At 51.5% G+C, this 27,391-nt stretch overlaps 2 protein-coding genes across 3 annotated transcripts in view; both read right to left on the bottom strand.

Annotated features, from left to right (window-relative positions):
* PLCH1 (phospholipase C eta 1) overlaps positions 1-18,966 on the bottom strand; it is a 57,839-nt gene extending 38,873 nt beyond the window's left edge. For both annotated transcript variants that reach the window (XM_036389178.2, XM_036389181.2), the window contains exons 1-2: positions 18,889-18,966; positions 8,073-8,190 (exon numbers count right to left, since the gene is read on the bottom strand). In XM_036389178.2, the coding sequence (XP_036245071.1) occupies positions 8,073-8,151 (79 nt within the window). In that variant the 5' untranslated portion in view covers positions 8,152-8,190; positions 18,889-18,966. The remainder of the gene's footprint in view (positions 1-8,072; positions 8,191-18,888) is intronic.
* Positions 18,967-21,651: 2,685 nt separating this feature from the next.
* Positions 21,652-27,348, bottom strand: C10H3orf33 (chromosome 10 C3orf33 homolog). Its single transcript, XM_036389195.2, has 5 exons — positions 27,226-27,348; positions 27,078-27,137; positions 24,389-24,542; positions 23,548-23,708; positions 21,652-22,915 (listed from the first exon to the last, which is right to left on the bottom strand). The coding sequence occupies exons 1-5, from the start codon at positions 27,316-27,318 to the stop codon at positions 22,643-22,645; spliced, it is 741 nt and encodes a 246-aa protein (XP_036245088.1). The 5' UTR covers positions 27,319-27,348; the 3' UTR covers positions 21,652-22,642.
* Positions 27,349-27,391: the final 43 nt, after the last annotated feature.

The following is a 27,391-nucleotide window of genomic DNA, read 5'->3' as shown; positions in this document are numbered from 1 at the left end:
TCCGCGAGGGGCGAGGGGCTCCGCTAAGAGCTCCGGCCACGGCAGCGCTCCGGGCTCCGCCAAGGGCTCCGGCCACGGCACCGCGAGGGGCTCCGCGAGGGGCTCCGCAAGGGGCTCCGCAGGGGCACCGGGCTCTGCAAGGGCTCCGGGCTCCGCTAAGGGCTCCGGGCACGGCACCGCAAGGGCTCCGGGCTCCGCTAAGGGCTCCGGGCACCGCGAGGGCTCCGGGCTCCGCCAAGGGCTCCGGGCACGGCACCGCTCCGGGCTCCGCAAGGGGCTCCGGGCACCGCTCCGGGCTCCGGGCTCGGAGCGTGGCCGGCCCCGGGAAGCGCAGGGACTCCCAGCGGGGCGCGGGGCGGGCAGGGATTGCCACAGTCCGGCTCAGGAGCGGCGGAGTGACGCAGGCTGAATGCGGGAGGGGAAACCCAAGCCCGCTCCAGAGTAACCCCCGCATCTGCAGCCGGAGGGGAGAAGCCCCCAGCACCTTTGTGTGCCTTTGCCCCGGCTCCGTGCCCCTCGTCCCGCCGCTGTCCCACTGTCCCTACCTCCGGGAACAGCCACCCTGCAGGGACAGGCCAAATGCACTCAGGTCGGGCTGTGCACCCCTGAGCAGGGCAAGGAGCAAGGAGCAGGAGTGCCCTGGGAGGTGCTGAGCACAAACTCTGCCAGCAGCTACAGAAACCCCCCCGTGCCCCTGGCAAAACCCTGGGCTGGTTTAAGGCATCGCAGTGCTCCTGAAACCAGGGGGTCACAGGCAGTGTGAACAACGGGCAGAAGCATTCAGACCTGCAGAAATTGCACTTCCTTACAACGGAGCCCAAGGGCTTGCAGGGCTGGAAAGCACAGCGAGAACGAAGTCAGCTCCACATACAATGCTTCACATCTTTCATTTATTGCATTTTCTAATTCTTTCCCTCTTCAGCTGGCTCTTCCACTGTGACATTTACATCAGCACACCAAAGGAATTCCCAGCTGTATTCCTAAACATTGTGACAGCAATAAAAGAGACAGAATTTGTCAAGCACAGGCCAGGAAAAAGTTACATGAGAGACAACGTGACAGAGGAGGAAAACAAATAAAAACCACTCAAAAAACCACCCCTCATAGTTCCACATGCCTGCAGAACTTCAGTGGCATGGGAGACAAAATCCAAGTGGAGCTGACATGTTTTACTTCCTGAGAAATCATTATTTCTTAGCTGTTGGTAATGCAGAGAGCCTTCCCACAGCCCCCACGATGGAGCTCAGCACTCTGTGGGGTGTCCATGGACCACGTCCAGCACCCTGGAATTGTGAAATGAGACCCCAGACCCACTGCAGGATCTCTTGGCTGCTCAGCTGTGGCTCTAGTGGCACTGTCAGGTGGGCATGGCAGGAGGGGGCACAAGTCCCACTCTGAGGAGGGAGTGTCACCCATTGCCAGGCTGAGCAAGGGAAATGGGGCGGCCACGGTGCTACCCCAGCTCTGGTTCTCAGCTCACCACGTTCATGGCTGAAATCACCACTGTGAGGCCTCTAGACAGCTACCAATGCCTGTGCATTGAAATTATGCAGTTCAGCAACAAAAAATAAACTGTCACTGCTGTACAGTTTAATTATTGATATATCAGATTGCACTTGATAATGTGTTAAATGCAAATTACTCACACTCCTACTGTTCTGTTAATTATAATACAAGCTACACACAAGCACCTTCAATGCCACAGCTGCTCTGTAAGAAACCTTACACAATCACCAATACACTCTTCATTATTTTGTCTCCAAAATAAGCTTCCTTTTAAAACCAGACTGTGCCTAAATGCTACATGTCTTTAGAAATTCAAGCATGTTATATAGGTTAGAAGAACATTACAGCAAACAAATGAAGATGTTGTGTAATTCAGTTGACAGGTGCCAAATGGTATAAGAGGACCTGTAGGTTTATTCAACTTCAAAAAAACTCCAAAATCAATCCCCATGACAACTCCTCAGTGTCAAGCCAGGTTTTGCATGCAATCCCAAGCCCTGTCAGTTGGCTTGGCTTTTCCCTTGCTCCCAGGGCTCCCAGGCTGCTGCTGGGAATGCTCTGCAGGGCCACAGCTCGCACAGTTCCAGCAGTGCCAGGGGCGATGGTGACAAACCAGCTTTGGAACAAAACCTCATTTCCCTTTACCTGTAGCTGACTGACATCAATGATCACTGCAAGACAAGATCTTTTCAGCCACCCCTGCTGTCCTGGGGGTGCTGCACAGTCCCAGCTAAGGTCTGGCAGGAACAGTAACAGCCTCACCTCCACGCCCGTTTTTCCCGCTTGAGTTTCCTGCCCACACCTCACGAGGCTCAGATTACTGGACAGAGACACAACCCTGCAAGTTCTACTGCAAAATATCCATTTTCCAATAAATGAGAATATGATTTAACTAACAGTTTGGAAATTACAGCATCAGAGGAAGGTTCATTTTCTAGCTCATTGGGTTTTCCTTTATCACTGTCAAAATAGCTGGAAACCAGCACAAAGCCTAATTCTGCTAAAGAGCAAGAAAAGCTGATTAGAGAACTAACACCTCTTACAGGGAATAGATAATGAAATAAGGAGATAACAACATCTTCATAATCATCTTCCAAGTGTAATCTTAGATCTGAACTGTGAGACAATCTCCTTGTGAAAAGCCAGCCAGCAATGAATAAAACTTTGTATCAGCTGCACAGAAAACTTGTCATTTTTATCAGATTAAAGCTTTTATCAACTCATTTATCGTTAATGAAGACATGGTTCTACGGAAAGCTGAGAAACACACAAAAATTAAAAGGGAAAAATACTTGGCATTAGAACACAAGGACCTGAAACATTGTCTGGAGACGGATCCCACATGAGACTCCTCCTTTCATTAACAGATGCAGAGACAGACACAGTTCTTGAACAAAGCAGAGAGAGTTTCTTCAGGCACTTCAGGTCCTTTTTAAACCTCAGTGGACTTCAATGCATTAATTCCTTAATGCTCTTCTAGCAAACACATTTCCATTTACATCTGTTTGTCTCAAGAAATGGATTGTGGATATTTCACATAAATCAGAACATGAAGCCAAACACAAATTCCTGCACTCCCAACTCGTTCTGCTCTCCCAGAACCATTCTGAAACTCCAGCTGAAGCGGCTGCACATAAAAGGCTGAATCCTGCAGCCCACAGCTGGCATCTGTAGCTGTGCCCCCAGCCCTGCACGAGGCTTCAGCAGGGCTAATTATAGAGCACTGCCCATCAGCAAACATCAGGCCTGAAGGGTTGTGCAATCTGGCAAAGCTCCAGGGCTGCTCCCCCAAAACTCTTGTGCTCCAATAACCAAAATAGCCCATTTGACTGCATAAAAAAGGACAACAGAAGGCATTTTATCTTCTCATTGGGCACAATAGTCTAAGGGCACTGAAGCAAGGAGAGGCTCTCCGTGGTTTCCTCATCAGGATGTTGGACAGCCAAAGCCACCAGGGTGTGCCCAACATGACTTAAGGACCTGTGTCACCTGTCAGGCTCAGACCCACTCACACCTTCCAGGCAATTCCCTTTCCAAGGTGAAACACAACCTGCTCCACCCCTGCTTCCCTTCAGCCAGAGGGTTCACACCAACCACCACAAGTTTTGGGGTTAATTCCCACAGATGGTCACAAGCATAAATGAATTGCAAATATCTTCTGGAAAAAAATAAAACTATCAGATGCAATGAAAAAAACTGGAGTTATCTAGATGCAGTTTTGGCTGGGGAAGTACTTGCCTTGCTGACTGGGAGGCACTGGGAGCCACAGGAAGGGCTGCTCTGTACACTTTGGGTTTTTTTCCCTTTATACTTCTAGCCCCGACCATCTAGCAGCAAAGTTAAATGGATGTTTGCTCTGACAGCACAGCCATTCCTACATTGTTACTGCCAGCAAACAAACAAAACATGATGCACATTTACAGCTTAAAACCCCTGCAAAAATAAAATAAAAAAAAAATCTCTTCTTCCAAGCCTAGAGGGATGCTGTTACTTTGTATTTTGGAACTGCTTGCAAGAGGAAGGAAATGAAAGTGGGTTCATCAAGTCCTCAAGGCTATTCCAAACATTCTAATTGCTTGTCTTCTCTGTTCTGCAGAAACTGCTAAAACAGCTCACCCCAGCCCCTGGTCTGTTATTCTCTGTGTGCACACGCACTGCTGTATCTCACTGCTGCTGCTGCTGAAGAAAACTGACATTTTTGCTTCTGGGCAGATAAGACTCCCCAGAGTACAAGGCACAGCAGCAACCTCCACTTCTGTAACCAAAAATTTCAGACATAAACAGATAAGAATTTTAATATCCTGCAAATGCAGCCATTAGCAGCTTTTCTTAATAAAATTATGAAATGATGAGAGAGCCTTAGGCAATGTGGATGCACCCAGTACTTCATTACACACATGAATCTCAGTCATTATTTAAAGACAAGCCAGCAGAGCCCCGTGGAAAGCCCCACAGCTGTGTATCAATAGTGCTTGTGTAACAGCCTGCAAGTGTCTCAAAGCACCATTAAAAGCCAGCAGAGAGCAGCCTGACCCACGTACAGCAGCATCTCCTGAATGCAGTGGGAGCACTGCTGCTTGTAGCTGAAGTTCACTGGACACAGGGATTGAACTGGGACCACAGAGAGTTCTCCAGCCTTATTTCCCATTAGTCAATACATTGCCTGCTAATCACATTTACAGCTTCAGAGAAAGAGCACAAATACAATGCTGTAACAATTTTTCCAAAACCTGCCAATCTCCCACACAAAATACCTTCGTTTTTCCTGGGCCTGTTTCATATACTTGTGGACAATTTTCAACTTGCTCTGGTGCCAACTTCCCCCATCAGCTCAAATAAGCCTTTTCCTCTCTGAGCTTTCCCTTTGCAATGCTCTCTGAGCCAGCCTCTCATCACCTCTCAATCTTTGATTTCCCAAACTAAACAAGCCTGACTCATCTCATCTCCCCTTCTGTACCCTTCTCCCTGTTCCTGAGCTCCCCCTGCTCAAACTCTGCTGCCCAGCACTGCATTAGCCTGGGCCCTGTGGCACCTTCATCTTACTGAGTGCTCAAAATTGCATCTTCCTTCGACTGATCACAGAACCAGAGCGCTTTGGCTTGGAAGGGACCTTAAAACCCACCTTGTTCCACGCCCTGCATGGGCAGGGACACCTTCCACTGCCCCAGGGTGCTCCAAGCCCCCTCCAGCCTTGAACACTTCCAGGGATGTGCCATCCCACACTACTGCAACCCACGGGGCAGGTGCTGTCCCCGTGCTGCAGGGGCACTGCACTGCAACAGGGCTGCAGGCTCCCCCGCGTGCTTCTGCTGCAAGCTGAGCCTTTTTTCCTTTTGCTTTTATTGGGGAGCTTTGCTTTTGTTTGGGGTTTTGTTGGTGGTCTTTTGTGTTTTTGGCTTTTTACACTAAACAATTAAACCACTCCAAATAGACACAGGCTTCAGCATTTTTACTAATGCAGTCCATGAGTTCTTGCATTTGAACTCCTCAGCAGGAGGTGAACAAATGGAACCCCATCTGCTCAGGTGCTTAAACTAATGCAGGTGCCACAAGGGTATGAAGAAAACACCAGAGATGAGCACAGCCGGGCAGCAAAATTCCTCTTGTGCACCTCTGCAGACACTTCCAGTTCTCCTAAGGATGCTCCTATGGTTTTTAAGAACACCAGCTGGGCCTGTGGGGTATTTTTACCTGGGCTGCCCCAAGGTGCAGCAGTTCCTCCAGCTCACAGGTTCAATTCCAGACAATCACTCCAGACAGCCCTGATGCCACTGACCTGCCCCAGTGCTCCCAGTGAGGGTGCACTTGGATAATGTGAGCAGCCTGAATTATCAGCACAGCCCTGGAGGAGCCCAGCCTCTCTGGAGCACCAGAACACCACACTAGTTCCTGGGACGTGCACACATCCTTACCCGTGCTGTGGGACTGTCACCTCTGCCACTGTCCGGGGGGAATTCAGCCCCTCCATACACCCAGAGGGAAAGGAACTGTCCTGCAGTGCCTTGCTTAGGTTAAAGGAGGCAAATGGGAAGCCCTGATGGATTCTGTCAGGGAAAAATAGTTAATCTTTTCTGGCCATCAATCAAAGATAGATAAATTAGGCCATGAAATCTTTCTGGTCGAGGATTCCTGCTAATTATGCCCTGGGCTGTAGATGATTATCACTTTGCAGACTCATCCCTCAATAGCTGTTCATGGATTGCTGGGCTCTGTGCTGATGGATCATTATCCAGCCTTTGCACCATTAGCAGGACAAAGGCGAGGTGCTGCTCTGAGCTGAAACACACCTCAGATCCCAGAGCGTGGGCCAGACTTCTCTTTCACTATTCTGGAGTGGCAGAGCTGCAAATCCACACCCCTGTGCCTGTTGCAGTCACACACTGGTGCAGGGAGCAGGGAGCTGCCTGGGAAGAACAGGGATTAACAGGCATCCACCAAAACACTGCCACAGTGCCCAGGGGCACCTGGGTGAGCACGTCCCTTCCACAAGGTCAGAGGGAGCTCTGAAGGAACATGATCCCACCAAAGCCAGTGGGACCACTCAAGTGGCCTGATAAATGCCAGGAACAAATTCATTTCATTGGAGAAGCAGAATGCTTCTGCCTGGAGATGACAGCACTTTTTCTCTAACACAAGTCCCAAGTGCAGCACACACATGAATTAATGTGACACCACCACTGTCAGACTTACTTACAGAAAGTTATTAACATTCTTCTGGTGTCCCAAATAGGACCAGAAGTGCTTGTGGGCAAGGAAAAAAGGCAGTACAGGGGAAAATGGGGCTCTCTCTGAACCGGCTTTCATTAGGAAGATTCACAGACTGAAAAATGATTAATTGTCCCACTAAGCCATTAACTTCATCAATGGTGACATAACCACAGTGACAAAAATGCAGATACAGTTTGTTTTACAGTGGGCTGCAAACCTGTCCTGACAGACACACTGAAAATGGAGCTGTATGTTCTATAGGGAAAAAAATCACCTTTGCTTTGGATGAGACGAGTATTTCTATCTTTAATTCATAGCCATTCCATGCCACTGTTATTAATAGTTCCATAAATCTGCCCTAAAGCGATGGGCTTTAATTACTGACCTCAAAGGGAATAAAGAACACAAGGTGTGTGCCTCTCAGAGCAGCATTAGGAAGTCACTCCCTCAGCAGACAGACGGGTCCAGCTGCCTGATTAGAGCAGACCTGCTGGAGCCCCCAGCCCGTGTCACCCGAGGCACAAGGAGCACCGACCCCGAACAGCTGAGCTGCAGCTCCTCTGGGGCCTCGGTGCTCCACCGCGCCCAGCAGCTCTGCCTGCCCGGGGCTGCCGGTGCTGCACGGGCCGCGAGGGAGGAGCACCGGCCACGGGCGCACTCCCGCGGGTCCGGTACTGGCAGGGTCAGTCGGACCTCGGTGGCTCCAGCACCGGCAGCACCAGAGGGCATCGGTGCGACCGAGGGGTGGGGATCGGTCAGACCCCGCCCCGGGGCATATCGGTGGGACCCGGTGGAATCGGTCGGATCCAGCCCCGGCAACACCGGGGGGGGACGGTCCGACACTGGCAGGTCCAGCCGGGCAGCCCCAGGGGGGATCGGGGGGACTCAGCCACGGCCACACCGGAGGAGACCGGTGGTACCGGGGGAATCGGTCAGAGCCAGCCCCAGCAGCCCCGGCGGGGATCGGTCGGAGCCGGTACCGGGGGACATCGGTCGGACCGGGGTACATCGGTCGGAACCGGTACCGGGGGGGGGGATCGGTCGGACCGGGGTACATCGGTCGGAGCCGGTACCGGGGGGGGATCGGTAGGATCGGAGTACATCGGTCGGAGCCGGTACCGGGGGGCGACGGTCCCGGAGCGCCCCCTGGCGGCGCCGCCGCAGCCCTCCCGTTCCCACATCGTTCCCGGGGGTCCCGCACGCCCCGAGCGCCCCCCGAGCGGAGCGGGCACGGCCGGGGCTCGGCCCCGCTCTCCCCGGAGCAGCGTCCCCAGGAGATACCCCGGGCATACAGAATGTCAGGCGCCGCCGGCAGCAGGAAACACCGACAGCCGACAAGCAGAATATCTGTAACTCACCGTGGAACACGCCGTTGTCCGCTAGGAAGTGTCGGCAGTACTGCAGGCAGCTCTTCTTATCCAGACTCCAGTAACTCATCGTGAGGCAGCTTCCCGCTCACCATCAAAGGCTCTGACCCTGCAAGGGAAACGGGAATGAGTAACTGGGGCTTAATTTACAAAAGATGTCCCCAGCTACTGCTGGCACTGTAGTTATTTGAGCCCTTCATGCAAAACGTTCAGTCGGCTTCACACGAAGATGACAACAAAGGTAGTTCTTCACTCTCCAAACGTGTCCATCCCCACGGACACATCACCTGGATGGAGCCAGAGCTGCACTGCACTGGTGCCACCAGCCAGCAACTCCCAGGGTGCTGCAGGGAGCAATGGGCACCTCTGTCACCAACACCCCCCCAGCCAGCGCAGGCCACTGTGGGGCCTGGAGACACGATCAATTTAATCCATTCAGTGATGCTGTCCCATATTTAACAGGCTACAGACACATCTGACAACACCACAGAACTATAAATCCTCCCCAAGTGAAGGTTATAGTAATTAAAGAGGTGACTCAGAGGTAATCACCCCCTGACTTGAGACCAGAGCAGAGTTATGAGGACACAGGGCCCCTGTGCCCTTGCCCTTGGCAGGGATTGGCCTGAGGCACTCGGGGTGAAATCGCCCATGGACTGGCAGCTTGAGCCTGGGGAGGTGCAGTTACATCAGCCACCCAAAATTAACACTGACGGTTACAGGCAGACACACCAGCATTTCATACTTCTTTGAAGCCATGGAATTCTTAATCTCCTGTCCTGACACCAAATCCTTTCACTGGATCCTCCTTCTCCCTTTGCTATTTTATGAAGTTCAGGTTCTGGTTTCAGCAATTCAGACATCCCTTCCTGTTACAAGCCCACTTTGGTCTCCCATTTTATCTCCCTCCCACCTTCACTCTGGCCAACCCAGCTGCTTGCTCGCCCACACTTGGCACAAACAACTCCAACTGTCTTTATCCGAGCAATTCTAGCAGGATGTAAGGACACTGTCACCCAAATCTCCTCACTAAACTACTGCCAGAGGGCCTTAGTAACAAAGCCACCCCCAAATGAAGCACCACAGCACATGAAGGGCTTGGCCTGCAGCTCTGCTGAGAGACACAGATCCATTTCATTCAAAACAAAAAGGACAACAAATAATCTGAAATCCCAGCCAACAGGACTCCTCTGATCCTCAACGACCAATTTAGCCGCAATCCATTCCTGGGGTGCAGCCAGCTAACAAAGGAACAGAAGGACCTGGAGAACATTTCCCTTGTCCCCATGCAGCCTCAGTGCCTCAGTGTCAATGCTGATGCTGATCGCAAGCGTTAGAGACCCACAGGGCAGTCCCAGTGTGACACCGTGCAGGAACAGCAGGGATGGTCTGGATGCTCTGCTGCAGGTGGGAGCACTTGTTTGTGCTTTACTCCATCTTAAAACGTCCCCAGGCTCCACTGAGGGTGTGTTTTGGGTATGGACCATGTGTTGTTTACACCAAAGGCATGTTTTCCCAACTTTGGAACCCAGGCAGCAATAGCCACTACCTCTGCCAGCCTTCATCTTCTACATTTCCTGCACTTTCACCCTCACCACCCACGAGCTTCGCTTATAGCCTGCACTAAGGCCACTCTGCTTTAAATAGCTGGACACAAGAAGTTAGTTACCTTTAAAGCACAGGAATAGCACCACAGTCCAGCCTAGGCCAGGCTTTTTGCTTTAGGCTACAGAAGTCCAAGGGACATCATGTTTTAATTAAGGAAACCATATCAAATATTCACCTCCAAGAATTTGCACACAATAAAAGCAGATCTTATCTCGTGCTCGGCTCCCACACAGATCTCTCCCGTATCACAGAGGAGATTTACAGGGAACTGTGGCTGTCAATACCGCCCTGCAGTGCCTCTGAAAGAGCCCCTGAGCCCCCTCCCCTCCCTCTCACGGCTGATACAATCCTCCTTTGTTCCTGCACAAAGGGTTCTCCCACACCGAGGTGGCCCCTCGGAACAAAGGTTCTCCCGGGCACATCAGGGATGAAGGCAGACTCCCGAAGGGGTTGCATCAGCTGACACAAACATCCCACCAGAAAACCTTCCCAAGAAACACCAGCAGTTTTTTGGATAGTCCTCGAAGTTATTTGCTTTACAGGGTTCCAGGAGAGCCCAGCCAAGATCATGCCTAACCCTACAGTACAAAAAAAAAAAAAAAAGGCAAACAAAATCCCAACCATCCCCACACTTGGGCCAAGTACCATAATTTCAAAGGAACACACAGGAACTTAACTGTATACAAATTTGCATCATTTCAATACAGGAGAAAAAGGACATTCTGTCTATGCCACTGACTAAAATGCCGGCTGTACCTGTATCACTTATTTTATACACATAGAATAAACTATTGAGGTAAAATTGTCCATAAGTATATAATTACTTTAATTAGGACTGTGCCAACAAAAGTATTTTGGCAAAAAGTTACCAAAATCCTGACCAGATATAAATCTGAGTTCAAAACCAGCTTGATAAAGCAGCCAATTCAGAGAGAGTTGAAAACACTCCTCACTTTTCCACTCTGCAGGTTTCTCAGCTTGTGGTATCATTTTCACAATAAGCAGAATTCCTGCAGGTTCAGCCCTGAGCTTGCCACATTCATTCCAAAAGGTAAAACAGTTGGTGCTTCACTACCTGAGAGCAGAGACACTAGTGCAGCGTGTCAGCAATCCACCCACTTTGGATCTGGATAAAGTGTATTATTAACCTGGGCCTTGAGCAAGGTGTCCATTATGTGCTGTGCAGAAACACAGCACCTTGGGAGAACTGCATCTGCTATTGCAGCTGATTCATTTCTATTAAACCTGTCAGCTGTCTTATTTTTGTGCTTTGAGCACCGTGTTCCATGAGAGACACTTTTCCAAAGAGCTTTGATTAGCTGTACAGAGCTGTACTTTACAAGAGAGTTATTAATGGAAGGAAACTGATACTGTTCAAGTTATTAATGGAGGTAAACTGGTATTGCTTGTTATTTATAGAAGTAAGCTGACATTGCTCAAAGTTGGATACAAGGAATAAGTTAACTTATAAGTTAACTTATATTCACGTGTGCACACATGAATAAACAGTGCAGATACAGATGAGATGAACAGATATGATCCTCTTTGTTATCAGAAAGTGGGGAAACTCCTCACAAGGAGCGTTTCATTCTACACATGCTTTATGAAGTTATTTGATTCTAAAAGCAGTGGAAATGAGTGAGGCGTTCTGAATGCAGCAGAGGATGCACATGCCCTGCCTGGCTTGGCAGAGATGCTTCTCACGGCAGGGGCTCAGCACCAAGTGCAATGCCTGACCCCCGTGTCTGTGTTCTGCAGCTTCCCCTCTCACACAGAACAGGCCCGTGTGCTGTGCAGGGAAGCAGGGAATTCCCTCATTCCAGGGAATCACCGTGCTGCCACCAGCAGCTGCAGGCTGAGCTGCTCTGAAACCTTCTCAGCTCGGGCTGTTGGAAAGGCTCAGCACAGACCTGTTCTGGAGAGCAGCAGCACAACCCAGATGTGCCCGTGCATTGTGTAACCCAGACCCTGAGCAGGTGCCCGGGGTGAAGAGGGAATGAGCACACGGCCAGGAAGGTGTTTGAGCCCAGGGCCAGCCCTCAGAGCAGCACTGAGTGCTGATCCTGCCCCTTCTCACCTGCCCTCGGCCCTGTGGTGCCCGGGGCACTGCACAGGTGACAGCAGAGACTGCATCAGACACCAGGGACTGCTCCTGATGGCAGCCAGAGCTGCAGGACACTGGCACAGGTGAGAGCAGAGACTGCATCAGACACCAGGGACTGCTCCTGATGGCAGCCAGAGCTGCAGGACACCAGCACAGGTGACAGCAGAGACTGCATCAGACACCAGGGACTGCTCCTGATGGCAGCCAGAGCTGCAGGACACCAGCACAGGTGACAGCAGAGACTGCATCAGACACCAGGGACTGCTCCTGATGGCAGCCAGAGCTGCAGGACACCAACACAGGTGAGAGCAGAGACTGCATCAGACACCAGGGACTGCTCCTGATGGCAGGGCACAGCTGCAGGACACCAGCACTGTCCCTGTGGACAAAACCACAGCCTCAGGAGCAGGGATCATTCCTGATGGCAGGGCACAGCTGCAGGACACCAGCACAGGTGACAGCAGAGACTCCATCAGACACCAGGGATCATTCCTGGTGGCAGGGCACAGCTGCAGGACACTGGCACTGTCCCTATGGACCAAACCACAGCTCCACTTTCAGAGTTCAGATCTACCCAGTGAATACACATGGGAAGTATGACTTCAAAAAAATTATTCCTTTCCTTAGCCCCAAATGGTGTATAAGGTTCATGTTCCTGGTAATTAAAGGAAAATCCAGAAAATACTGAATATTAAGTGGGCTACTGATTTTGGAAGCTGTGCCCATTAATGACAAATTTTAGCATGAAAAATAGTTCAGAGATACTAGGCTCTCCAATTGACATAAAGGAAAAGTGTAACAAAATAATAACATGAATTTTTAGAAAGGTAAGAAATGAGAAGAGCAATCCAGAGTTGCACAAAGGCCACCCCAAGTGTGTGGTGGAAATAATGCTGTGATGAAATGATGCTGCATTGGCCCAGCTATGGCCAGAGCCCTGTGATGAGCTTTAGAGATCTCAGTATGGGAGGGAGGACAGACCATCTGGCTGGCACTAAGCATCAGGAATAGAGTCCAGAGAGAAGGGCTGGGCTTTAGTGTGGCAGCTGGGATTGTGGTGGGGGCATGCAGCATCTCTGGTGACATCACCTCGTGTGGGCAGCCACCTCCCAGCCACGGCAAGCAGAAAATAAACACCAAAGGACAAAATACCACTTTGAACTTTCCCTGGAGAATCCTGAAGTGGTATTGAAAACCTAAGCAATTCAGCTTCACAACAAACCTTCAGTGTTATTAGAAGGGAGGAAGTGAAGTGAGAATAAGCAAGAGATTCACTTGCTCTCCTCAGGAACAGAGCAAGGGCTGCCCACAGGGGATCACTGGGTTTTCCCTAGTTTCTTAGCTCAGTAAAGAAATGCTCCCCATCAAGCTCTACATCATTTCCCAAGGTGCCATCAGCACTCAGCAGCTTGGCAAGCACACTGCAGAGCACACAGACACTTGTGCAGGACATGCCCCCAGAGCTCAGCCCTTTGTTCCGCTGGTATTAGGAATAACAGCACTGACCAGAGGGAGAGCAGTCATCTGCATTTCTGTTCACACATCAACCTGCAACCAGGAAACTTCATGCCCTCCCCAGCTCCCTTTCCCTGGACCACAATTAAAATATGCTGCAGGCTCTCTCCTAGTTAATCAGTAGCCACCAACAGGAACTTCCCAGTCCACGTTTTTACTTTCTAACTGAAGTGACAACTCTGGTAGAACAGCTCTCAAGCTTTCAGAGACCAGTTCTGCACAACAGGGGCTGGATTTTTTGAAACAGTACCCATAAACCAAAGAAATTCTTGGATGAAAAGCTTAGCCATAGTTAGACCTAAAAAGCACAAATCTGAAGAGATTATAAAACCTTAATATGACAATATTCCATGGGGCATCCACCCATCTGCAGTCTTGGGCTTCTTATTCCACTAAGCCACTAACAATCACCCAAATATTGCTAAGCATTTAAGCTGGTCTAAATTCATGCAGATTTAGATTTAATTGTCACACAAGCCAGGCTCCAAGGGTTCCACACATCATCTGTGCAAATCTCCACTTTAATTAGAATCAAATATCATCATTCACTCAAAATAACTTGCATAAACATTGCTAAAGTTACACATATGGGAGCCAGGCAGAATAGGCGAGGCACACAAGATGGAAGTTCCATACTGCTGACACAAAAAGACATTTTTTCCAACAAATTAATATAATTTTCATACTTACAAAACAAAGTTTTACCTACCTATGTTATTAACTATGTCATTAATGTATGGCTACTTTCAAGAGTTAAAGCATCTTGTGTGAAACAAAAAGCTTAAAAAATATCCTCAGTGTTACAATCCCTTTTGAACAGCAAATATTTAACCATAAATATTACCAGCATGGAAAAAATATCAACAATGCTTGGCAATAGAAAATAAAACCATCCAGTACGGGATCTTTTTCTTATTTCTCTAGGAACTGGTCTGGAGGAACAAAAGCAGAGATTTTAGCTTGGTTTATTTTTCTGACAGATGAGTCCCCTAATCAAAAGTGCCAAGAGGCCAGAACAGCTGTGCTGGCACCACGCTGGCAGCAAAGGTGTCTGAAGGGGCAAGCCAGAGCAGGAGCAAAGGAACACATCCTGGGGATTGCCCTGGGAGCTACTGCAAACTCAGAATTCAGAGACGTCTCATCACAGGGGAAAGGTCACAAGGGAGTTTGGGATGCAGATACTGCACTTGCATGCTCTTAGATAGAGGACACTTACTGAAATGCAGGTTTTTAGAAATTTTTACTGGGTTTAATCTGGTGTTTTGGCTATTCCCCCAGTAGAGCACTAAATACATCTTGCATCGCTCACCAGATGAGGACAGAGGCTCAGCCCAACCCTGACTGCACCAGTTTGGGTGGTGCTAGAGGACAAATTCCCAGGATTTGCTCTTCAGGAGCACGAGGAACAGGCTGGGCTCCCTGCACAGCACCAGGCCAGGGTCTGGCACACAAGTTCCCCAGCACCCACCCCTCCCAGGCAGGCAATGTGCAAAGGACACCTCTACCTGTGCCAGCCCAGCCGGCCCACAGCAGCCCCTGCTGCTCCTGGGGCTATTCATTCCCATGCAGCTTTTGTTCCCAGTTGTTCCCCCACTCCTTCTGGAAGCCGTGAAAAGCATGTGTCAGCACAACTTGCTGCTGAGGAAGGCATTAGAAAGGATTTGAACCCACTCCCCATGGCAACGGACCCTGAAAGGGAATTAGCATTTGCTCCCCATTCCTCGAGAAGCCTAGATGGAATTTGTTTTTCTCCTCTTTAAGGAATTATGTGCAGGAGGGCAGCATGCTGCTGCCTCCAAGGTCCAGCAGGCACAGTTTCAGCTGGCACCTGCCTTGCACACCCTGTTCAGGGTAACACTCATCCCACCAGACACAGGATGGGTAAATATCAGTGAGCATTTTCCATGTTTTCCTTGCACAGAGCTCAGTGCTCTGCACACCTTCCTGCTGCCTCTGCCAGCTCTGTACACCCATTCACCAATTGAAATCAGGTTTGGGTTCACTGCACAGAGAGTTTCAAACTGCAAATGAATGCAGGAGTTTGAAAATGAAAATCTGAAGTGTACAGAGACAACTCACAATGTGATAAACTGTGGAGATGAGAATAGGACACCTGGAAAGGATTGTGCCAATGCAGCCACGTCCAAGGCATGGACATAGATGACCTGCACCTTGTGTACCTGGCCACTTCCCAGTGTGTGTGTGGTTCCCCCAGGCGTGGGCATTTCACTCCATGAGATCTTCTGTGCTGAACATCAATTAACACAGCTGGCAATTGCTAACATTCTTCCTTTTTTTTTTCTTTTTTCTCACCTGTGGGTGGAACAACAGCCAAGCAAAGAAGGAGGAGCTCATGGGGCTCAGCACTGCCTGGCGTGATCCACACCATCCCAGCTGACACATCCCAGCCACACTCTGGGTCACACTGGATGTGCAAAGGAACAGGAACTCCGTGTCAGTCCCAATAAATCACGTCTGTAACAGAGCACACACCACTCTGCACCACTGCCTGCCTCCACTTGAAGTTTCTTGTAAGGAGCCTCGAGTTCCTTCAGCCTGAAGAAACTCACATGGGCACCTCATGCCAAGACCTGTAACACACACACCAAACACCCTTGGAGTGGTTTTACATCCTTCAGTGGTTGACTGAGCCTCCACCAGGGCACGTGGCATCCTCAGCACCCTGTGCCTCACTTCTTCCAGCCCTGCAACAGGCAAATGCTCCAAACTCCGCCCTCCTCTCCCTGCCCCTCCTCTGCACTTCACTGCCCCTGGGGAACCTTTGTGAGTGCCCATCTGCAGTGCCAGGTACTTCCTCGCATTGAGCATTCCCCGGCCTGCCTGCCATCCCTCAGATCCGTGCTCCACATCACTCTCAGCGCCCCAGGCACACCTGGACAGTCCTTCTGTAGTGTCAGATGAGCAGCAAAAGGCTCCAAAGTCAGGAGAGCAGAGGGCAAGCTCAGATCTCTGGAGTAACAACAGTGCCCGCCGTGACCGTGGAGACTGGAACAAGAAAGCCACCTTTGTTACAGAAAACAGTTCCAGCTTCCTACAATAAACAAGAAGGGAGGAAAACAAACGCGAAGGAGTACACAAGAACACACGGCTCCCTGCTGGCCGTTAGAGCAGTCTGGCACCGGCTGACCCCCGCAGGGCTCCACCAGAAGCACCTTCTGCTCATGGGCTGGCAAACAAAACCAGATTTGTCGCTGGCACAGCCCAGAGCCACAGGTTCAAACCAGTGAATCCACTGCCCAGGGAGCCACTGGCTGCTGGCCACAGCCTCTGACACCTCCCAGTGCACAGCCACGACTGCTCAGAGCAGGCTCTGCATCTGCCGTGCCACGAGGAAAACACCCCCAAACAGCAGCACCACAGGGCTCGTAGAGCGCCCTCCCTGCCACAGAGCCCAGCACCCGGGGTCACACTTGGGCTCCTGAGTTCCTGTGAGAGCCCCCAGGGCAATCAGGCCTGACAGTCTCACCTCCTCTGAAGGCACAGCCAGAAAATGCTGTCCTGCTGCAGGCGGTACAGCAGGTCTCCAGCAGACCTGGAAACAGACATTTGCTTTCCTAATTTGGAGAGTTTGTTTTTGTTTGGGTTTTTTTTTAACATTCAGGCTTGTTTAAAGTTATTAAAAAGCCCAGAGCAAACAAACGAAACGAATCTCCTCACCACCACACTACCCCACGTGGCTGTGCCCTGACTGTGCCACCAATGGTATCAATTTAAATCGAATTGGATCTTGGGTGGCACCTTAGAAAAAACCTCAGCCTATTCAGATTTCATTAAAGGAAAACTGTTTCATTTATAGAAAGATTATTTTGTAGAGCCAACAGAAACACACAGCTTAAAGCCTTTCCCAGAAATAAGGGGAAGCCAAATCTTGAACAGAGTACTAGTTTTCACTCTATATTTTGATGGTCATGAAACTGTTTTAGTGTCACGGGTATTTCTTGACAGTGTTTCAAATTACAGATCAGCTCATGCAAAACTGGGAGCTGTTAATAGCGGGTGACCTCTCCTTCGCTTTTATGGAGTGAAAATTTTATTCTCCTTCTCAAATACCGGTGATCTTGATCAAAGTCATGGCGGGACACCCGCCTCAACGGCTGAAAGGACAGCAGCATTAAATCAATTCCCTAGGCAACCTCCCAAGCCGAGCCCCTATTGTTAAAATAATGAGTTGTGCGCCACTTGATCCCAACCCACCAGCTGATCCCCGTTTTTATAGACAATAGGTAGCACAGAACCAGAAAGCACCAGCGAATGGATCATTTCTCACAAATCGTGCATCTTCAGCTGATAAAACTCAACATTTCTTTCTGTAACAGCGTACCGGCATTTTTAAATGTAGGAAAAGAGCATCCTTCACAGTTAAAAACAGATTTTATACAAGTAGCACTCTCAAACTTATTGCAGGGAGCTGATGCTTAAAGAACCAGGAAGACTTTTAGCAGCGTGCATGCACTCTGCTGCCTCTCACCTCCCAAAAAGCCGGGATTTTCTTTCCATATCGCACATTATCTTAACTCAGGTGCCTCACTGCAGGGTTGAACCCTGTCTCTCTTTTCAGTACTGTTACCTCCAATTATTCTTTCATATTTCAGAGCAAACACCTTAACTTTTCTTTCATATCCTAAGTTTTGCAACATGAGGGCCAGAAGTCCCAAGGACAAGGAAAGCAGGAGGGGCCCCTGAAAACAGGCAAACATTGTGTTTTATAACTCAGGAGTTAAAGCACACTCTAAACAAAGGGCCTATGACTGGTCCATCAGATAAGGCTTATATCTTTCTCCCTGGAATTTAATAACACTTCTTCTAAAACACTTTTTGGCCAGCTGGAGTTGAAGTTCCCAGAATTGCAGAGTAGCTGAATCACAGCAAAACGTGCATGGAGTTTAATTCCTACCTCATTGTACTTCATTTTTTTTAAATGGTTTATGGAGTAGGCAATTAGAAATAAGGTAATTTTAGGGAGGACTCAATCCAGCAAGAGGTTTGACTCTTCTCAGCATCGTCCCAGCCCCTTCCAGGTGGGGACAGGCGCGCTCACTGCTGGCTGCTGTCCTGCGCTCCTCAGAGGGGTCGGGAATTTCCACAAAGCCTCGCTGAACGCGGGCTGGGCTGGGTCTGCGGCGAGCCAGGCGGCTGCAGCTCGCTCGGGTTTCCCTGCCCGCGGCCCAGGTGCTGCCCTGGCAGCGCCGCGGGACAGCGCCGCCCCGGGACATGGCGAGCGGGGAAGAGAGGGCGGCTGGAGCTCGTCCCGGCGATGCTCCCCGCGTCCAGCAGCACAAACACGGCCGAGGCAGGGGCGGCCCCCGGGAGAGCCCCGGAGCGGCGGCTCCGCACGGCGAGCGCTCGGGGCACGCGGAGCCGTCTGTGAAACGGGCTGCAAAGAAACTCCAGCTCGCAAAGCCCCACCTCAGCTCCGGCCGCGAACACCGGGAGAAACCAGCACCAACCGCATGGGAAAGCCCAGCGGAGGCTCGCAGGGACACAGTCCCGTCCCGCCAGGAGCGCCCGCGGGGCCGCGCACGGGGACGGGGCTCGGGGGTCTCGTCCTCCCTCACTCACCGCAGTGCCGGGATGGGCTCGGTTCGGTCCGGTTCGGTGCTGTGCCTCGCCGCCACGGCCGCACGCACAGCCGCAGCCCGGTGCGGGTGCTCAACCTGCTCCGTTCAAACCCCAGCGCTGCCGCCCGCCCGGCCCAGCCCGGCGCGGCCCGCCCCCGCCGCGGGCCCTGCCGAAACCCGGAGCGGCCGCAGAGCGGAGCGGAGCGTCCCGTCCGCCCGGGAGCGGCTGCTGCGGCCCGAGCCGAGATCCAGCCCCGGTGTTGCCGCGGCCCCGAGCCCGTTCAACCTGCTCCATTGCTCCATTGTGTGTGCGCTGCGAGCGGCGGGGCAGCGCCGCCCGCTTCCCTCAGCACCATCGGGACTGAGCCCCTTGATCCGCTCCCTCAGCACCATCGGGACTGAGCCCCCCGCTCCGCTCCCCTCAGCACCATCGGGACTGAGCCCCCCGCTCCGCTTCCCTCAGCACCATCGGGACTGAGCCCCTTGATCCGCTTCCCTCAGCACCATCGGGACTGAGCCCCTTGATCCGCTTCCCTCAGCACCATCGGGACTGAGCCCCCCGCTCCGCTTCCCTCAGCACCATCGGGACTGAGCCCCCCGCTCCGCTTCCCTCAGCACCATCGGGACTGAGCCCCCCGATCCGCTCCCGCAGCGCTGCCCAGCCAGGGCTGAGCCCCCCTCTCCGCTCCTCTCAGCGCCGCCGGGACTGAGCCCCCCTCTCCGCTCCTCTCAGCACCATCGGGACTGAGCCCCCCGATCCGCTCCCCGCAGCGCTGCCCAGCCAGGGCTGAGCCCCCCGCTCCGCTCCTCTCAGCGCCGCCGGGACTGAGCCCCCCGAATCGATCCCCTCAGCGCTGCCCGGCCCGACCCCCGCCCGCCCGGCAGAGTCTCCTCCCGCGGGACTCACCGAGCTCCCCGGCCGAGCCGTGGGGAGCGGTGCCGGTGAGACGCGATGGGAACAGAGCGAGAAGCGGCCCCTCGGGGCGGCCCCTCGCCCAGCGGGTGCCATGGAGACCCCCGGCCCTCCCACCCCACACTGCCGTGGCAGGGACACCTTCCTCTGTCCCAGGCTGCTCCAAACCCTGTCCAACCTGGCCTCGGACACTGCCAGGGATCAGGGGCAGCCGCAGCTTCTCTGGGCACCCCGCACCAGGGCTTCACCACCCTCTGAGTAAAAGAATTCTTTCTTAAATCCAATCTAAACGGATCTCCCTTCGTTTAAAGCCCTTCCCCGTTCTCCCATGACAATAGCCCTGCTCAGAAGTTTGTTCCCAAAGGATGCAAAGAGCAGCCCGGTGCCCGCGCTGCCGGTGGGCTCTGAGGGATGTTTATTGCCATTTGCCTGACATGCCACACCAGCAATAAAAAGTCTGTGCAGTGTCGGAGGTATTTTTCTTGGGCCATTTGGAGGCCGGGTTTCTCCTTTCATTCCCTGAGGTCTTTTGAAGATGTTGCATCGCTCACGGCGCATTCAGAGTTGGGAGGGCAAAGGCACAAGTGCTAAACAGTTTAATTCTTGTCCCTATTCCCAGCCACAGAACTGCCTTCTCTGTTGGAAATCTGCTGGGCACTGCTGCGGGTGAAGGGAGGGATGGAGCTGCTGAGAGGCAGCCGGTTATGTAGGGGTTTATGTAGGGGGGTAAATGCTGCTTCTCCCCCAGCCAGCTCCGCCGGGGGCTGCAGAGATATTTGTCTCTGCTCCTATTACTGCTTTTCCAATAGCCAGGCCTCCCACAGAGACAGGATCTGCAACCTCTCAAGCCCTGCACAGATGGAAAGCACAGCTTTGAACTGAATTGGGCTCTTTCTGAGGGGGGAGGGTGTGCTGGTGGGTTGGGGTTTTTTTTAAAGATAAGCCCTGCGTGATAAGGAAAACAGCATTAACAAACAATTACAGGACCTGACCCTCAAGAAATCATTTGTCACTGCAAGCCCAAACCCATGTGAGAGAACAACACACTCTGTTCACATTCGCCCACACCTCACCTCTGCTTGCTAGAAATGTAGCATGTGGCTTCCTGAGACTTTTCTCTCAGCTTTACAGTGGATTTTTGTGATAAATCCTCCTGTGACTCATCTACAGAACAGAAGTGTGAAGTCCAGAATTATATTTAATTATTACAGAAAATAAATCATCAGTGTACAATTATGCCCAGCTTGGAAAAGCTCCTCCTACTTCCCAGACGTAGGAACACCTAAAAACCCCCAGAAGTGGATTGTTGCTGAGCCTGAATGCGTACTTTGGGGTTAACAATCAAGAGCTTTGCTCTGGAGGGTGCCACAGCCAATCCCAAATCCCTGACTGCCTTATGAGTTTCACGTCCAAGAACCACAGTGGTGGCTGGCTCAGCCCTCCACTGTCTTATGCATAAACCCAGGATCTCACTTTTCCTATTTTCCATTTTCAAACAGGCACAGACACCTGGTTTGCTGCCCCAGAGCTGCCTCCCCTCTCTCCCACACTGGGTTCCAACACTGCAGGTATTTCATGGCTCGCTGCTCCCTAGCACCAGCCTCACCCTGGGAGGACCAGGAACAAAAGGACTAAAGAACCACTAACATCTATTCTTACCCAAGGAAACTGGATTTTTTTTTGAGGATCTCAAGAGTCAAAACTTTGCCCTGAAGTCAGTAGAGAAAATGCTGATGTAGCAACAGATAAATCAATTGCCAGATAAGCAGTGGTCAATTATTAAGGTTTTTTTGTACCACACTCTTCTACCCAGTGTTTCATTGGAAAGCAATCACACAAAAAGAAAGAAAATCTGTAAAACACTTCACTTTTAATAAATATTGGGACTGTGGGAGGTTAAACAAAGGTCAAGGGCTAGGTGTATAAAACATGTAACAATGAACTTGAGAAATTCAATCTTTATTCTGAGAATATTTACAACATAAATAGTAATACACTCATATACTTCACGCGTGTATCAAAAATAAAGCAAGAATTCAAGTTCTTAGCACAGTCTGATCCTCCTTGTCAAATTTCATGTTAAAGTTTTATATTCGTCTAATTTTAGATACAGAACCATCAGAAAAAAAAAACCCTACAGGTTTTTTCCTCTTCAAATGAAAGTTGTCTTTGAAATATTTGGATTCCTGACATTATATTCTTTGATGCACCAAGTGATGTTTTTCCCCTGAGGAACTTTAGTTATTACAACCTTATCAGCTTTTTAAGATCAACCATAACAAATCACCTTTTATATCACTAACAATGCAACCCATCATTCAAGATGAATGAGTTTTAAACCACAAATTACACCAAAAAGTAGCATAAGAACAGAATTCAAACCAAAAGGTTGTGTTTAAACCCATCCCACGAGCTTTGTCAAGGCCTGACATGGGGTTTGTGTCCAGTGTGGGCTCAGCAGCAGTGGCACATTACAGAGGTGTGAAGGGACCCTGCCCCTCAAACCTGCACTGGGCAGCCTGGAGGAGGTCAGCAGGTGGAAAACTAGACAACTAATTGAGGACATCACTGTGGAGAAGTTTGGCATCAGAACATTTTCACTGGTGGCCTGCACACTGCTACTAAACTGCAATCCCGTGGGGGTTATGATATGGGATGTGTTCTAAATAACCATGAACGGGGGTTTCTATTCTGTGTAACCACGAACTGGGGATTTCCATTCTGTGTAACCATGAACTGTGGGGTTTGTGCTTGAGACAGGGACCCTCAACATCATAGCACTGTTTGTGATCACAAACATACACATTCCCCACAACTTGGGGAGCTGCATTTTCCCACCCTTTCACCTCTCAGTAGAGCTTCTAACCCAGCTCACAAACTGTTTCAGCCTCTGCAGGAATTTATTGCGGCTTATGCTCTCCTGGACTCTTTCAGAGTAGCTCTGCTCTTTCCATATGCCTTTATTTTTCTTCACAGCCTTTAACTCGGCCTGGAGGAGCCTTTTGTGCAGTTTCCAGTAGAGGCGGGAGTGGTGAGGCAGCCCCTCAATCCGGGCTGCTCTGGCCAGCCCTTGGCTCAGGAGCTCTTCATTCAAGCACATGCTGAAAAACCCACCCTAGAAAAACCACAATAAACAGATACTCACCATTGAAACAGGGTTATTTGGGGTTTGGTGTGAACTCCCTCAGAGGTACAAGCTTTACTCATGGCTGTACCTACACTTTGTCAGGAGAAGTTAGAAGTGAAGAGGAATCCAGGTGACTTCAAACCCAACCCCAGTGTGAGGGTGGGCAGGCCCTGGCACAGGGTGCCCAGAGCAGCTGGGGCTGCCCCTGGATCCCTGGCAGTGCCCAAGGCCAGGCTGGACACTGGGGCTGGAGCACCTGGGACAGTGGAGGGCATCCCTGCCCATGGGCTGGGACTGGATGGTCTGTAAGTCCCTTCCAACCCAAACCATGCTGTGATTCTATAATGCAAGGCATTTGTGAGGGAACACTGGATAACAAACATTAGGCTAATCAGAACTTCAGATGCCTTTTTGGCACAGGCAGAGAAACACATAGCTGCCATGAATCAGTCTGAAAAGCTACTGCTCCTGCAATCAGATTTGCAAATGCAACATTTAAAATTCACACCAAGGATGATAAATCATAAACAGTAGCATTTGTTAAATGCACTGAGAGAACTGTGTGACTACAGTCACATCTAAAACTGCAGCTAAGAGACAGTGTTTGTGTGTCTCCTTACCTTATGGACTAGGACGAGGCAGTCCAGGGCCGAGCTGTCCCTCCCCAGGAGCTGGAACCACAGGGGCTGTTTGGGGAGCAGCTCCCGCTGCAGCCAGGCCGTGCCACCTGCAGCCAGCTCCACCCCGGCCAGGCGGATCAGCAGGAGCCCCTCTGGCTGCCCTGCAAGGGAAAGGACAGATCTGCTGCTGGGGCACAGCTCAGCCTTAGCACCACCCTCAGCTGCTGGCAATGAACTGATTCCTCTGGACTAAAACATTCCCTTTTACTTCCTCAAAGCAAACAGGAATTTGGTCTCATCTCTTCTTCAGGGAAAAAAATATATCAATTCAAGGTTGCCCAATTCATAATTTGGCTTATTGTGCATGCAAAGAAAAAGATCTGTCCCCACTCTCAGTCCCTATCTTTCATCCACAGGGGCAGAAGCATCAGCTCCTGCTGGTGTTTGCACAGCCAGTGTGAGTCACGGACTTGATGGACAGTTTGTTTCTGACAGAAAAATTGTCCCCAAAAACTGGTGTCTGCAAATAAAAGCACAATCTCAACAGAGGCTTTTTGCCAGGAATGAGATGAGCTGTGCAAGCAGAAGCACTGCCTGCGTGCTTACTTCTGCTACTGGAAACTATCACAGTAACTGTAAAGATTAACACAAACACTGTAGTGACAAACTCTCTGTCTCCTCATGTTTTTTATTTCCCAGTTTCCCACCTGCAAAGCACAGAAAGACCAAAAGGCAGAGCTGGAAATGTGCCTCAGCCCTTCCTCTCAAGCTTGCAGCCACTCTAAGAGCAGCACATTTCATTTCTGCCTTTGCTCTTCACACTCTTTTCCTCATTACTCACATTTTCTCTGGATGGCTGAGATGAAAGGAATGCTGATGGGAATGTGCTCAACTTCCAGGCCCTTCTCTGTGATGTGATGTAATTTCCCTCTCAGTTTCACATTCTTTTCTACAAACTCCACGGGTATTTCCAAAGGATTTGTGAATTTCGTTGTCTATTAATGGAAGGAAGACAAAGACAAAATTTTAAGAAAGAGTACAGAGCAGTTACAGCCACACTAAATCCAACGTCTTAAAATAGTTTGGGAAATTCCACCTCTATTATTACACACCATGGGCAAGTAAATATAGATATATATTTAATAGTGATCAGCTGCAGAAGCTGTGCCAGCCTCTCCACACTTACCATTTTCCCTGTTTTACAGGGCTTGCAATGTCTGCACAGACATAAAAACCAGGTTTAGAGAAAGAACAGAAACTGCCATTTTTTGAGCAATGCCTATTGAAGCTCACTTGATTCCCCGAGAAAAGTGTTTTAGAAGCAGCCTGAATGGGGCTGGGAGAGGGGTGAAAGGAAGCCAGAGGACAGACACGCTGAAAACAAAGGCAGAGCAGGGAGGGCAGAAACAACCCCGCCTTTGATGCCGGAGGAAACCAGGAGAGGGACAAAGGCAGGTGAACAGCTTTGAGAAGATCACAAGATGATTAATTTGATACTACAGCCTGGGAGGATCCAAAGGGGATGGTTATGTGATCACACAGGAAAACCAAGCTGAGCAGCAGCAAAGACTTGGGCCCTGGCACAGGAATGGAGCAGCACAGGTCTGGGGTGAGACAGAAGGACATGTGAGACCCCAAAAAATTAAGACCCCCAAAATTTCAGACACTGTAAGAGGCCTTAGCAGAGCACTGACCTACAGAGCTGTGAAACTCACTGAGCAGTGCTGTACAACTGTGGGAAATAAACCCCCAAAACACCACAACTAAAGCTGTCTCCTGTGTGTTATTTATTCAGCAAACCTCCCCCTCTGCGGCCCATAGGGCCTGCCACTGGGAACAAGGGAATTTGGGACCTTGCAGGCAGGAAACCTGGAGGTTTTTAGGAATAAAAGTTGTTCAAAGCTGATCTCATTTGCTCCACCAGCCAGGTTAGTGCATTCACAGGCACTTGGGTCAAAACAACCAAAAAAAAGACAAAGAAAAAGCATTCTGGCAACATTTGTAGTTCAGGTTTCCTGGTGGGATGTTTAAGTAAAAACACCACACAAATGTTCTTTTGTATCATTTGGAATTGTGCAGGGGGAAGATGAAGGTAACTGTGATTTTTTAAGCAGCTGGAACCCCGTGGGAGCACGGTGGCTCCTGGCTCCTGCCCGTGGAGGTTCAGCTTCTCCAGGAGTGAGCAGCATGGTGTTAGCCCAGTGTGCCCTGACCATCCTGAGAGCGAGGGAAGATTTGGGTGATGTTTAAAACCATTCAGAAGCAGTTCTGCACGTGGAAGGACAGAGAATACTCAAGGCAACCGGCTGTTTCAGCTGTGTTTGGACAAGGGAGGGTGCTCGAGCTGCAGTGGGACAGGCAAAGGGGTCATTACCCCTCCCAGGGGCCTCAGGAACAGGCGAGAACAAGGGACCCGTGGAGATGCCACAGGACAGCGATATCGAGCCCCTCAGGACCTGAATCAAACTCTGCTGTTTTTTTCACTTGTTAATCAGTAGCTGTAGCAGGACCGTTATGATTAAGCAACCGCACTGTGAACCTTGCACGCTTGGCTAATCTTTAGTTTTAAGGAAAAGGGAAGACAATGCCAAGATGAATGAGCTGTCTGGGCGGGAGCCACCAGCCGTGGGGGCGGCCGGGCTGAGCCGTCCCGGGGAAAAGGCAATTGCAGCAGGGGGACAGCGCGACCACTGAGCACTGAGCACTGACCACCGGCCACTGAGCACTGAGCACTGACCACCGGCCACTGACCACTGACCACCGAGCACCGGCCACCGGCCACTGAGCACTGGCCACCCGGGCCAAAGGGACCCCGCGCTCCGGCAGAGGGAAGGGCTGGGGCTGATCAGCATGAGAAACTACAGACACAGCTGACACAGAAGGGCTGAAAGCGAACCGACGGAAAAGTTACGGAATTTGTAAGCAGCGAATGCTGATGGTTTGTTAAAATATATAAATATCGTTAAGTACTGATGAGTGGGCAGCCTTTCGCGGGAGCCTCCTGCTCCCGCTTTGCGCAAACCCGAACAAAACACGGGAATGCCGCAGAACAGCCCCGGGCGGCACAGCCACGGCCGTGAGGGAGGGCCGGGCACGGCAGGGCAGGCCCGACCCCTCCACCGCGGGCCCGAGCGGCCGCGCCGGGCTGCCCTGGTTCTGAGAAGCCGTGCCGGGTTCTCCCGCATTCCCCGGGCCCATGCCGGGCTGCCCTCGGTTCTGAGGGGCTGTGCCGGGCTCTCCCCCGACCCCCGGGCCCATGCCGGGCTCTCTCCGTACCTCCCGGTTCTGAGCGGCCGTGCTGGGCTCGCCCTACATCCCCTGGGCCCGTGACGGGCTCACCCCGGCTCTGGGAGGCCGTGCCGGGCTCTTCACTTATTCCTCCGTTCCGAGCGCCCGTGCCGAGCTTCCCCCGCATCCCCCGCGCCCGTGCCGGGCTCCCCCGAATCCCCCGGGCCCGTGCCGGGCTTCTCCGCATCCCCCGGGCCCGTGCCGGGCTTCTCCGCATCCCCCGGGCCCGGCCCCGCACTCACCACGCGGAAGCTCCGGGCCAGCAGCAGCACCCCGGCCACGGCCGCGCCGGCGATCAGGCCCTGCGGAGGAGAACGGGGCTCAGCCGGGCCCAGCGGGCCCCCCCGGCCCGGAACCCGCCCAGCCCCGGTGCCCGCCCAGCCCCGGTACCCGCAGCAGCCCCAGGTGCGCGTCCGCCCACTCGGAAAGCCGGGCCAGGGCCAGCGCGGCGCGCTCGGAGCCGCCGCCGCCCCGCTCCGACATCGCGGCGTGCCGAGCGCCCCCGCGGGAGCCGGGGAGCGAACAGCGCCCGGTGCCACCGAGCTACGGGAACGGG

The sequence above is a fragment of the Molothrus ater genome, chromosome 10 (genome assembly GCF_012460135.2).
Source record: "Molothrus ater isolate BHLD 08-10-18 breed brown headed cowbird chromosome 10, BPBGC_Mater_1.1, whole genome shotgun sequence".
NCBI classification, from domain to species: Eukaryota; Metazoa; Chordata; class Aves; order Passeriformes; family Icteridae; genus Molothrus; species Molothrus ater.
Note: the sequence above shows the minus strand (reverse complement) of the source record. Positions and strands in the feature narration are given on the sequence as shown.